We start from the raw sequence: 13,540 nt of genomic DNA, 5'->3' as shown, positions 1-13,540 counted from the left end.
AAAAGATAGATGCATAGATAGGAGAACATTAGAGTGCATAGTTGAGATGGTTTCGTTGAGATTTTTATTGTATTTTGGTTACTGGTTTTGTGCTTACTATAGTTGTCTTAGTAACATGGTAGAATCATGTTTACAATCAGGATTCATTATATTTTTTTATTGTACAGTACCTCATAATTTGCACCTCAATTCATGACCATTTGAAATAACTAGTCATTTAAACTGTTGGATAGGAAAACCTACATATATTTCTTCTCTTCTTTAGTGAGCAAAAAGTACAATGCTTGTAGGTTGTAGGTCATTGTCAAGATGCAAAGCCCATAACCCTGTATGTTTAAAAGTTGAAATGACAAAAACTAACATGTAAGAATTGAAAGTTGAAATGCACGGTTACCATTTAGTTGATGATTGGACTTGTTGACTGTGACAGTGCATTATTGGCACAGATACAGGAAAGGCTTTTTTATCCTTCCTGTACTGAGAGTGTTTTTTTTTTCCTGTGTAAACCTGCTTAACCTGTGCCAACCCTTAGTGTCCTCATGCCACCTACATCTTCTTGGAAAGAACTTGTTGAGACGTTATAGGTCTAGTTGGGCAAAGGGGATATGGTACATGCTGTTTGGCATGTGGACATGATACTACTTTTTTCTACTGCCTAATTTGACGTTCCAGCTGTGAAAGTAGTCCGCATTCAATGATCCGGAATCTTTGATGTTTGTGCAGTCTTGAGAGGTTTAGGCACTAGTGCCTGTGCTTGATGTCTAGAAAAGATCATATTAGCAGTCATGTCTAGAAATAAATTGTTTATTACACTGGTTTCCAAGTGCCACAATGTAGCAAATTTTTTCTTCACTGTTCTCGTGCATATGTTGTTAATTTAACATTCTAATGCTGAATCTGATCTTTTAATGGTCTGGTATTAATTTGCCTGTCATCATGACAGTTTGCTATCACATGGAAAGCACTGGTGAAAAGCTTGAGGTTATGGGACTCTGTTCGTGAGATTGCTCGGATGTATGATGCTGGGATGGGCATGGTAATCTTTGGTCCTGTGGCAATCTTGTCTTGGTTCCCGTTTGTGTCTACATTCCAATCCCGCTTCCTATTTAACCAAGCATTCAGCCGGGGATTGGAGATATCCCTGATCCTTGCTGGAAACAAAGCAAATGTCCAAACCTGATCATCTTTATGCCACCCTTTGATGTTTGAAAATTGAAGTTGACAAATGACAAGTCGTTGCTTTGAGTTGGAGTACATTTGCAGCTTTCATATGGAGAGAGTTAAAAATAGTCTCTGATGCTAAACTTTATTAGATATTTCAAGAGAAGATAGTGAAAACTACTTGCGAATGAACCTGGATACATCCTGTGGCGCAAGTAAAGCCTATTTGTTTCACTAACAAGCTGTACAGTTATATATGACTGCAATGGTCTTTCTGCAGCAGAAATTTCTGTTGATTGTTGTTGAACTGCATCGCCTTGTACATATAGCGCGCTTTCTATTACCTTAACCATTCGTGTTTTTGTCAGACAACTTTGTAATTTACTGGATAGTTATTTTGTTTTTATTACGTAAAATTGACTGTATTCCCAAATATTATGGGTCAATGATTTACTACTCTTCTTGGCAATCGAAATTAGGAAGGAGTTGAGTGAGCCCTACCATTTTTTTTAAAAAAAAAATTCCTATCTTGAATTGATCTTATTGATATTTAGTGATTAAACATGCAGTCATTCTGTTGAAGTGGTCTTGGATGTTTCATAATTCTCATTCTGACGAGTGCCCTTAAGTTGTATGCTTAAGATAGGAGCTCATCAATTTGGTGGAATTGGAGTCAATTTATGCGTGTATTCTTCACATGTAAGGTTGCATACCTATTCTCATTCGTGTATAATCCAGCTACTTTCCTATTTTCTTTCTTTATTTATTTTTATTTCTTTTGAGAGAGAGATTTAGTGATGTCCCCAGTTATATTTTTATTTGAGAGCTAATTTTATTCTGTTGGCAGGATTAAAGTTCAAAGGTTTTCCAAGAAGGAAGCCTAGTTCTGAAGTGATTCATTCCTACGCATCTTTCGAAGTCATTTCTATTGGGGCTTTATCCCCCTCTCACAGGGGGTGGGGGGAGGGGACAAGTAGAAATAGATCCTGAAGTCGTGATCTTCTTCTTAGAATAAGATCCATTCACCATTCGCCATCCACCATTACCCAAAGTCAGAAGGGTATCCATCTACATTTGCATGGAGGACTGACTTTTAGAACCCCTATCAGGAATGAAGAGGGTTAATAACGTCACCAGGTCTTGATAAAAAAGGGCAAGACCTCATACTTTATTATTATTATTATTATTATTATTATTATTATTATTATTATTATTATTATTATTATTATTATTTTGAATGAAGGAGCTAGATTCAGCTATTTTTAATTGTCTCGGATGGAGAACTTTCCATCTTGACCAAGTCATACAAGTCCGGTGGCGTTGGGTCACCCGCTCGGATCATACCGGTTTGGGTTGCACCCAAGCCTTGATGCGCTGCCGAATCAGCAGTCCTATTGCCTGTTCTACGTACATGGCCTATCGTGCACTCAGATCTGCCATGGGCAGGGACCCTCTTCTCTCAAGATCTTCACCGGCCATTCTGAGTCCGATTCAACTTCCACATACTATTCTGCACTTAGCAAGCCTAATCCCATTCTCATTGCTTAGGCCTCCGCGTGTAGGGGTGACACTGCTGGAGTGGGCTCCCACCGAGCCATCACCAGTCTTCCCATATCATCCCGGATGATAGCCCCAGCTCCCACCTGACACGCACCCATGTGGAACGCCCCATCAACGTTCAGCTTCACTCGCCCTTGTCGAGGCCTGCACCAACCGACCTTCTCCTGCGTCCCCTTCGCTGCTTTGTCACTCTTGGGCGAGTTATATTCCTCGATCATGAGCTAAGCACGTCTGGCCACCACGCTAGCTGCCTCCACACTCTCTCCAAACGCGACTCGGTTACGTTGTTTCCAGATGCCCCAGCACACCCGCAATCAACGCCCTAATGCAGACGTTACTCCTCGTGCACCTCCTCTAAGCCATGGTGATCCATTCCGAGCCAACCGAGCCTCCCAACTCCTCTAATTCTGGTTGCACCTTGCCTAACATGGCCCAGACCTCCTTGTTGTACCGACAAGCATAGAATAGTTGTTCTATGGTTTCAGTAAACAATCCACAGAGACAACACTTGTCATCTCCACCTATCCGTAGAGCATGCAGCACCCTTTGGTCAGCAGTCTACCCCATAGTAGCTTCCAACAAAACAGCCTGACTCATGGCGCCACGTTCAGCTTCCAGAGCTCTCCCCAACCAGGCCATGTTTCACCTTCAACTGGCCTAAGGAAACGACAGATAGCGGCAGCCTTAGGAGCACCCAGTGGATGTGGCCACCAAATCCAAGTGTCCTTTGCCTCTGTTTCACCCAAGTTATGACCATTGCCCTCCCTCCTCTGCAAAAGCTCAGCCACAGATAGGTCCACACTTAGAAGATCCGAATGCATGACTCGTGGCTGCCACCTCCACGGCACGGCCGAGGTCCAAGGGTCGTCCGCTACGCTCGAGTTAGTCCCATCTCCGATGAGCTTCCGATAGCCCATCTTAATGGCCTCTACAGTCCTATTTAAGGCTCTCCAGATCCACGACACATCCCTCCATTTCTCCTGTCTCCAAGGGTGCAGTCCACCATATTTCTCCTTCATGATTCCAATCCAGAGTGCATCTTCACCATTAAGGATGCGAAAAACATGCTTGCCAAGTAGGCTGCTCCTAGTTACTTTTAGTCTGCTCACTCCAAGGCCTCCTTCCGATCTTGGCTGCGTGTCACCTTTTCCCAGCTAACCAGATGTAGCCCTTTACCTTTCCCACTACTCCAAAAGAAAGCTCTCGCCACCTTGTTAATCGTCTCCAATACTGTGTCTCCCAAGAGTAGCTCATCCAAAAGTTTGGGATAGCCAACAAGGCAGCTCTAAGGAGAGTTAGCCTTCCGGCAAAGGAGAGGCTGTTACGTTTCCACCCGGCTAATTTCTTCGTTATGCGCTCCACCAACCAGTTGTGATCCTGGACACTCACCCGCCTCCCTGATATAGTCACGCTAAGGTACCTAAATGGCATCTTCGCCACCGGTAAGCCCAGCATATTGCGTATGTTGTCAGCTTCCCGCGCCTTCATCCAGTCTGGCAGGAACAGCTCTGATTTCACGACGTTCACCTTTTGGTTTGTGACGCTAGAATAGACCTGTAGGCACTTCTGAATGGTTCCAACATTCTTCACTAAGGCTTCCACGGTGATCAGTAGGTCATCCGCATAGAGGAGGTGTGATAGGTGAACCTCTCCGACCTAGTAGCCCTACAGTAGTCCGCGAGCCATGCGATCCTTAAGCAGGCTAGATAGGATCTGTGACACTAAAATGAACAGATACGGGGATACGGGGTCCCCTTGTCTCAACCCACGGTGGGGTGTTATCCACCGTGACGGTGAGCCGTTCACCAGGATGGCGTATCTCGGAGACTTGATACAAGAACTGATCCACCAGCACCATTTGCTCGGAAAACCCATGGCTTCCATCACCCCCAGAACTGCCTTCTAGCTAATTCTGTCGTAGGATTTCTCCATGTCAAGTTTGAGCATCATCGTCGGCGGCATATGCTTGGTACTGACCATTGAGTGTGCAATCTCCTAGGCCGCCAAAATATTTTCATAGATATTTCGGCCTCTAATAAAGGCCGCCTGTTCTTGGTCCACTAGCTACGGCAGGAGTCCTCGCAGCCTACCGACCAGCACCTTGGCTATAACTTTATACGCCACGCTGCATAGTGAAATCGACCAGAACTCTCTCACCGTGGCAGGTTTATCCACCTTCGGTATCAGGGTTATGTAGGTTTGCCCCCACTGACGAGGGAGGCTTTCGTGCTCGAAGAAGTGCTTGATAGCATCACACAGGTTGGCCCCCACCTTCTGCCAGTATAGCGAGTAGACTTCCACCGGTAGGCCATCTAGTCCCGGCGCCTTACCGGTCGGCATACTACGTAGGGCTTCTAGGATCTCATTGTTGTTAACTGGCTTCAGCAGATTCACTCAATCTCTCGCGGATATTACAGGCAATTCCAGCTCTTCAGGCAAGGCCCATACTTCATCGTGTGTTGGTCCCCACAGCTCCTCATAGTGGTCGAAGAGCCTCTTCTCTATCCCTCCTTGATCCTGAACCCACTCCCCCTCCTTCGACATGAGGCGTTGGATTTTGTTTCTTCTTCCCCTCAGCATCGCAGTAAGATGGAAAAAGTGAGTATTTCGATCCCCCTCTTGCACCCATTTCAGCCGCGATCACTGCAACCATTTTATATTTATTTGTCTGCTCAATGCAGCCTTCCTATTGTAATAGCATCTCAGCTTGGTGAGGCCACCATCGTCCAGGACTCCGCCGGCGTCGAGTTCCTCTAGCTCCTTGATCTCCAACCTCACCGAGTGCAACTGGATCTCTAAATGGCCCAAAGCCGATCTGCACCATAATTTGAGTTGACGTTGCATGGTCAACACCTTATGTGTGAAGCCGTGCATGGGGCACGTCACCCCTCCATACCCCCTCTATGATGGGCTTGTAGTCATCATAATATGTCCAGTACATCTCAAATCAGAACGGACGCCTTCTATTATCCACCTCACTCGGCACCATGACCAGTATTGGTGCATAGTCCAAAGCAGATCGGTCCAGGTGCACCACACGGCTCCTAAGGTACCTCTGTATCCAGTCCGAATTCGTTAGTGCTTTGTCTAATCTGACCCAGACCCTCTTTCCCCAAGCTGGTTGTTGCATTAGGTGAACATCAACCCTTCAAACCCCAGATCGCAAACCCCGACATCCTCTACAAACTTTGCAAATGCAGAGGATTTCGGGCCAAGAGCAACCCGCGCACAGCTTCTTTTCTTGTCCGTGGAAAGTATCGCATTGAAGTCTCCAACGACTACCCATGGCAAACCTAGGTTCCCTAGGCCCACCAATTCTTCCCATAGGAGCATCTGCTGCTCCAACTGATTATTGGCATCTACTGTTGTCATCAGCCAGGTCTCGCCTTCCATGCAGGAGACCACCATGTGCGCCGCGTACCGAGACACCGCCACCACGTCCACGTATCCAAAAGCAGTCTTCCCCAACATTATCAATCCTTCTGATGCCCATTTAGCCAGAGGCCAACTTCGTCCTAATGCCCGGGCTACCACCTTCGCTTTCGCCCAGTCTGCATGGGTTTCCAACAGAAATACAAAATCGAGACAGTGCTCTCTGTTCAAATCACGGCATCTATTGAGTACCTCCTTCTTCAGGGCTCCTCGGCAATTCCAGAAAATGGCTTTAAACATTAGACAGGATATACGATTAAGCCGTTCTACCGCGCTTCGCGGCTGATCTCTCCTGATCCACTATGGCCGTCTCCGCCACCTCCATGGTCTGTGCACAAAGGCCATTATTACCCTCAATGCAAACCAACGCCCACTGGTTCTCAATCGGCCCTTCCAAGTCCATTGGCATGTGGTCATTGTTTGGTGGGTGCGTCAGTGCCTCTTTAAGCTTCCTCACAGCTTTACTATGTCCTTCTGACAGTTCACTAAGGTGGACTCATTCCGGTAGCCGCAACACCATCCTTGCAGATCTCTTCTGGAAATTTTGGCGTTTTACCTCCACGTTGTTCTTTGCGTGTTGCCATGAAGGTAGGTTTCCTACTTCTCTCAACCCCCGTACCAAGTCTGATAGCCGTCCCATTGATGTTGACACAATCCCGGTCCGATGCCTCCTTCGTTCCTCTGCAAGCCAAATCCATCAAACTATCTTGATCAGATGGGATAGGTTCCTCCAGCGCCTGACACGCCATCCCCTCAGCTTGCACCTTCTTCCCTTTATCCACCTTGCTCGGGTTTGGACCACTAGCTAAAGGGGTTCCACTATGAGTCGCATCCACCACCCTACCTGCATTCATGCTACCCATAGGGTGAACCAGGCTATGCTTGGTTTCCACGACCTTCTCTTTCCCATAGGGTGAACCAGGCTAACGTCCCTTTATCAATATTGAGGCTTGAGCTCTCCGTCGGTTGGCTCATCTTCCTGACTTGAGTTGTAGGCCTAGGTAACGTCTGGTTTCATTCTGCCAGGTTCACCTTCCCAGTGCACCCCCTGCTTGGAGTTTCCATGTTGTTCCAATGCTGGCTTCTATTTGTGCGTAAGTGCAGCTTACTAGTCTCTAGTACCTCCTCCCTAGACCAAAATTTTCCTTTCTCCAGCTTTGACTCTCTATCCTGGTCCATTGGGGCCCGTGCCTCCACAGCCTACTTTGCTTATGGTTGCGCCACCTTCCGCCGCCATCTCCTCATCGTGCACCTCGGCCCATAGGTCGTGTCTTGTTCCATCATCGGAGGCTGTCTGACCCCCTCCTCAGTCCGTGCCTTCCCACTCTCAACTTCTGAGGTTCCCTCACTCCTCGCTTCTTCTTTCCTATGCTCACAGCTTGCTGCCCGGTGTCCAATTCTACCGCAGAGATAGCATAACACCGGTATGTTTTCGTAGACCACTCTGAGGTCCACCTGATCTTCTTTCGGCCCCAGCCATATCGCCTTCTTTAGTGGCTTCTGGAGGTCTATCTCCATACACACCCTGGCAAACCTGCTCCTAGTGTGGTCCAGTGTCGTCTCGTCCACCCTTAGTAGCTTCCCGAAGTATCCCGCCACCGGAACCAGTGCTTCTAGCTCCCAGTACTCCTGAGGCAGGTTGTGTAGCTGAATCCATACCGGAGCAGAAGTAAATGCCTCCGCTATAGGCCTGAAATTGTTCCTCCACAGGATGAGGCTGAGCACTCTTCCTTGTATAGTCCACGGGCCCTTCGTGAGGACATGTACCATATCCTCCTCCTTCTCAAACCTGAATAGATAATAGCCGCCAAACATGTCTGAGGCAGCAAACTTATCTATTCCGTTCCATAATCTGATAAGCGTGCGCTTGAGTATATCTAGTGGAATATTTCTTCCTAAGAACCTCTAAAAGAGAGTGAGTTTCCAACTGCTCCTGCATTTCTCCAGGACTTCCGGGTCTATAATAATACAGTCTTCCGTTTGCTCCCTTAGTTTTTCCAATATCTCCTCTGGAATGTGTCCGTTTGTACCTTTGGTCTGTTTCCCTTCCATCGCAACTGAAGCCCACGAGCGTCTCAGGTTGTCTCTTTCCTTCCATATTGCCTTGAACTCACTTGCAAGATGACTGCTCCCCCAACCAGTACTGACCAGTGGGGGATTTCCCTCCATCCCACTGTTAGGCTCGCTAGACTCTGTAGACGTCCCAAATACCTCATACTTTATTAGGGTTTATGGAAAACAACAGAGATACCAATCAAGAATGGATTCTTAGTATAGGGCGGAGAGGAGAGGAGAGGAGAGGAGAGAGAGAGAGAGGTGAAATACCTAAGATGCTCTTGACCGTGGGACCCGGTGTATATATTATATATATGAGTTGATTGCAAACTTATTTATTTCATTAATTGAGTTTTGGTTCATAGTTTGCACATGTATATAAGAATAGTTGTCTAAATTTTGTACTTAATAGTTTAATATATGTCAACAAAATTGTTTAACAGTGGGGTGGTGGCGCAGTTGGCTAGCGCGTAGGTCTCATAGCTATTTGAGTGATCCTGAGGTCGAGAGTTCGAGCCTCTCTCACCCCATTTTTTTTATCTTCTTTTTTACTTCTTTTTAACAAATATTTTCAAACATTTATATGAGCTAAGCTCAATTTGAGCCAAGCTTAATGAATCCAATCTATTTTCATACTATAAAATGAACATGAAATTATTATTGAGCTTAATGGCTCGGCTCAGTTTTATTTAAGTCGGCTCGACGTTTATTTTGACAGCCCTACTTAGAGGCCAATTAAAATTCATATAGTGATATACAGAAAGGCTAAATAAGCTTAACTATTAAACAAGGCTTCCTCTAATTAACAATGACAGCAGAGTCATTTAATATTTTGCATCAATCCACTTCAAACTTCATTACTGAAATTTATACATTGTCATAATAATACCATGTTAATGCATCAGTATTCACAAATCACAATGTTAGATATGAGACATGCAGTACACAACAAAGCATCCATACATTTGATTGCAAAAAGCATAACAGTCTCAACTGATGAATACTAGAGAAACTTGCCAAAACAAACAGGCCTTCCAGTTATCTCCCACAAAATTTGGAAATCATCTCATTGTATGTATATGATTGTAAGAGACATTCAGATCTGCTTGAATGAATATTGAGGACACAAGCAGCTACATTACTTTTGTTGAAAGGTTACAAAATGATACAAAATGACCGCACATGACCGATCTCCCACATGATGCCTCCTGATGACTTGCATTAAGTTACAAAATACATACAAGCAACAGTCAGAGGAACCCTCAGGGTGTGCGGTGCTCGATCCTCATCCAAGATAAGGAAATTAAGAAGTCTTCTTCCTGTTTATTGCCTCGCAAAGACTGATGTAATGCCACTAACCACAGAACAAGGCAAGATTAACTACAAATACTATATAGGTACTTTCATTATCCTTGCGCCCAGATATTCATTGATGTCAAGAATGATCCTACTCGTTCTCATCTATCCAGTCACCATAAATCCTACTGATCTTGTCTGGGCCTCTCCATTTTTGAAGAGGCCTTTGGCCTTGCCCCTGCCTTTGGTTGGCAATAGTTGACCTCTGTGAAGGAACACCAATATGATAAACATCTGTATGAGCAACTGAGGTGACAGATGCAGCAGCAGTCTCTGTAGGAGCTTTTGCTGATACACCAGCCTGCTTCACGTCTGGACCAGTTGAAGAAGAATCTCTGCCATCCACATCCACAAGCCCTCCACCATATCTGTGAAGTTCTGCGATCATACAGTTAAATAACTATGAGAAAAAAAAAGATTTAAGAAGCAAACAAGAAAAAAAATCTTCCGTGTTGCAATGTTGTCAAACTAATAATAATAATAAAAAATCTTGATCAAAGTAACTAAAATTTCATCATTAAAGAAAGTAAAAAAAAAGGAACACTTCTTAGAGGCTCGATTATGTGCAAAACAAATCCACAGTTCATTTGTTGCATTCTTTATAGCTAGGACATGCCTCTCTAATGATCATTCAACGAATAAGGAAAATGCTTAAAAGTTTCTAAACCAAAATATACTTCTACAAGATGATTTTTTTTAAAAATCTTTTTAAGATGATACAAAAGAAAATATGCAATAATATCTGATAAAGGATAAAAAATCACAAAATAGAACTCATTAATATTAGAGTATGTATCTACGAACATTTATGCCATACATACAGACACACACAAATATATATATAGAGAGAGAGTATGGCCCATCAAATATGATCTCTACCTCAATCAGATGCCAAAAATAGAGAGGCCCCATTAGAACAGTATTCTAGTGCAAATGTAAACAGGACACTTCTATATGTCCAACAACAATGATTCAGTACATACCAGTGAATTATTAAAACAAGTATCTATCCGTAGATCTATCAAGGAATAGAATTATCATTTTACATACATTATTTGACCAATCAATTACTTTAGTCTCAAAACTTAGGTAGTGGTTCAATTTGATACCCCTGTTGGCTTAATGGACTAGAAAGTTTAATTTGATTTATGGACCATGTAAGAGAGGGAAGAAAATAACGAGACTAATTTACCCATGAAAAGTGAAGGGGTGACTAATACTTCTGGTCATACTTATTGATACTTCCTATCAATTCTACAAACATCATACATTTCAGTCATTAGATGGAGAGAGAGAGAGAAATTGGAGGTTAGTATTGAATCATTTGTCTATGTCCAATACTTAAAAGCTTATAAACGTCTACAAGACAAAATATACTTCATTAAGCTCAACAAGCTACTCCTATGGTTATCCAAGAGTATTCACAAAGTAGATAATTAACCTGATTAGAGACCTGGTAGTGCAATACGCAGTTGGAAGACATATATTGTAACAAATAGAAACTTATATACCATTCACAGATTAAGTCAGAAATTGGAAACAAATAGACAAATAGTTTTGATAACCAAGAGCAAATATTACATTTAGCAAGCGTAGTCAGAAACTACAAATGATAAAAAGCATGGTAGGTCTTATTGGTCTTACTTCAGCCATTCTATAGGCCATCTCTGAAGAAACAAAGGGAAACAAATTTTAGTAAATATAATCTTCACATTAGGTGAAGGAATACCCATCACAAAGTAAGAGATGAACTTGAGTTGCATAGCAAAATATGCAGACATCAACACAAAAAATAACAAGTCCCAACACCATGTCTATTTCACATTAGTAACAAAGAAATCATACCTACATATATGATGTCTCAAATGTTCAGTCTTAGCATCAAACTCAATAATCCAGGGGTAGGGGAATCATCAGATTCAGATCATACCTGCGGCTCCATGGGCAAAGTGGCACTTGCTACCAAAAGGGCAATAACCAGTCATCTCCCACTTGTTACAGATCCTTGTCTTCCAATTAGAAGGCTTCTGACTCGACCCATTCTGCCCAGTCGCAAACCCACCAGCTCCAACAGTCGGCGACAGACTAATTGCCACGCTCTCCCGAGCCTTCGACTGCTCATCATGCAAGAAAGTACACATTTCTCCATAAGGGCACCCCTCCTCCGAATAGAACTTCTTACAGTGCCTTCCTTTGTATGACCTCTGAACATCTCCACTTGCATTGGAAGTGGTAAGAATAGGTATCTGATGCTCCTCCCTCCTCTCTCGCTCCGCCCCGTCCTCCTGAGCCGCCACAATCTCCTGCCAATTCGGAGGCGGCTTTCGGAGCTCCTCCATGCCGTGCGCAAAATTGCAATTAGTGATGTACGGGCAAGTCCCTGCGCGAAACTTGCAGCAAAGTTTGGTCTTGAAGAACATCTTCCCAATTGCCCTCGACTTACTCATCCCATTCCCTTCCCCTTGGGAAGAACTCCGCAGCTTCTTGCTTGGGGGCTGCTCGCTGCCAGCCCGGGATTGGGATTGGGATTGCGACTGACGATCGCCGTAGGGAAGATTAGAAGAAGTATCAAAGTTGGGTTCTGCATTCCAAGCTCGGTAGTCATCCTCGGTAGCCCATATGCCCGATTGGTCATTCTGCGCAGCCGCCGCTGCCCAACTCTCGGGACCGGAAGCATCCGGGACTATCTCGATGGCATTGCTACCGTAATCCATGTATAGATAGAGCGTAATAAAGGAGACGACGACCGAAATCAAAATCTCAACTTTTTTAACACCACAGTGTCCCAACCCATGAAAACCGAGATGAAATCGAAACTCTAAGTGCTAATCCCTCCCAGTGATTACAATCGCAAGCTAGGATTCGTGATGATATGCTACAATTACGACATGCCAAATGGAATTAAAAAAAAAAAAAAAACTAGGTATTGTAAGATACGAAGGTCGAAGTAAACTAGATGAAATTGAGATTGGAGCTCAAAAAGGGGGAAAAAGGACGGGGAATTGAACCCCACGAAGTCGGCGTGGATCCAAAACCCTAGAAACCCATTTGAAGCAGGGGAGCTCCGGATCTCTGACAGTGGCGAGGAAAAGAAGTAGATCTTATCGGCGGTGTTGATGGAAGGTTGGGGGGTAGGGGTGAAAACGGGTCGGATATCGGATTGATATCCGACCCAACTCAAAATCGGATTCGGATAAAAAAATCTCTATCCGATTCGGATACGAATTTCGATACGGATAGAATTTTTGAAAAAAGTTTGAATGCCGATTCTGATACGGATCGGATATATTTTTCGGATTCGAATACGGATATGGGATATTCGTTTAACCGCATATTTTTTTAGATGATTTAGAGTTTTAGTTTGCTTGTTTAAATAATAAATATTAATATTGTTACTAATAATACGTTATATATTATTTATAGAGATTAATTTCTCTAATTTCATATATTTGACATATAAAAAAATTATTTGTTATAAAACTCTTAATAATTTTGTGTTAATTATATCTAAATAAAATATTATTATTATTTTAAATTTAATCAATATCTGTTTAAGATCCGATCCTCAATCCGAAAATTATCTGTATCCGTTTATTTAGGATATGGTTTTAAATTTTGCTATCCCTCCGATATCCGTATCTGAATCTGTATCTGGACTAAAAATATGGATCCAAATATGGGTTAAGCACTATCCGATCCGTTTTCACCCCTATTGGGGGGTAATTTAGGTAAATTTACATTTTTACCCCCCAAGTGAGTATGCTTAAATTTACATTCACATCTAGTGTTTAATTTGTTTGACTTTAACCATAGCAATATTATTATTTTTCACCATATTTAACTAAACACAAGTTGAATTTAAAAATATTTATTTCTAATACATCTATTTACTTAATATATTTAGCATATTTTTGTCGTCTAAAATTTGATAAGTATTATTTTAGATGCGTTAGGAAGCATATTCAATTCTCTACAA

At 43.2% G+C, this 13,540-nt stretch overlaps 2 protein-coding genes and 1 non-coding gene across 4 annotated transcripts in view; 2 read left to right on the top strand and 1 right to left on the bottom strand.

Moving 5' to 3' along the window:
- Nucleotides 1–1,636, top strand: part of LOC140777015 (callose synthase 10) — a 45,630-nt gene extending 43,994 nt beyond the window's left edge. For both annotated transcript variants that reach the window (XM_073120927.1, XM_073120920.1), the window contains exon 50: nt 944–1,636. In XM_073120927.1, the coding sequence (XP_072977028.1) occupies nt 944–1,180 (237 nt within the window). In that variant the 3' untranslated portion in view covers nt 1,181–1,636. The remainder of the gene's footprint in view (nt 1–943) is intronic.
- A 7,016-nt stretch (nt 1,637–8,652) lies between these two features.
- Nucleotides 8,653–8,738, top strand: TRNAM-CAU (transfer RNA methionine (anticodon CAU)). The gene is given in 2 exon segments: nt 8,653–8,690; nt 8,703–8,738. It is a non-coding gene; the product is annotated as a tRNA-Met (tRNA).
- A 401-nt stretch (nt 8,739–9,139) lies between these two features.
- LOC140776089 (zinc finger CCCH domain-containing protein 56-like) lies at nt 9,140–12,661 on the bottom strand. The gene is made up of 2 exons (XM_073119660.1): nt 11,495–12,661; nt 9,140–9,942 (listed from the first exon to the last, which is right to left on the bottom strand). The coding sequence occupies exons 1-2, from the start codon at nt 12,276–12,278 to the stop codon at nt 9,656–9,658; spliced, it is 1,071 nt and encodes a 356-aa protein (XP_072975761.1). The 5' UTR covers nt 12,279–12,661; the 3' UTR covers nt 9,140–9,655.
- Nucleotides 12,662–13,540: the final 879 nt, after the last annotated feature.

Source organism: Typha angustifolia, chromosome 2, assembly GCF_048772165.1.
Source record: "Typha angustifolia cultivar Huaian chromosome 2, ASM4877216v1, whole genome shotgun sequence".
NCBI classification, from domain to species: Eukaryota; Viridiplantae; Streptophyta; class Magnoliopsida; order Poales; family Typhaceae; genus Typha; species Typha angustifolia.
The sequence above is the reverse complement of the archived record's forward strand: the minus strand, read 5'-3'. Positions and strand labels throughout refer to the sequence as shown.

What these genes read in the sequence shown, in the direction of transcription:
- LOC140776089 (XM_073119660.1), bottom strand. Translation starts at nt 12,278, where the DNA reads ATGGATTACGGTAGCAATGCCATCGAGATAGTCCCGGATGCTTCCGGT. An exon ending in CTTTGCCCATGGAGCCGCAG is followed by an intron (nt 9,943 to 11,494) that starts GTATGATCTGAA and finishes GTATGATCGCAG; the next exon opens with AACTTCACAGATATGGTGGA.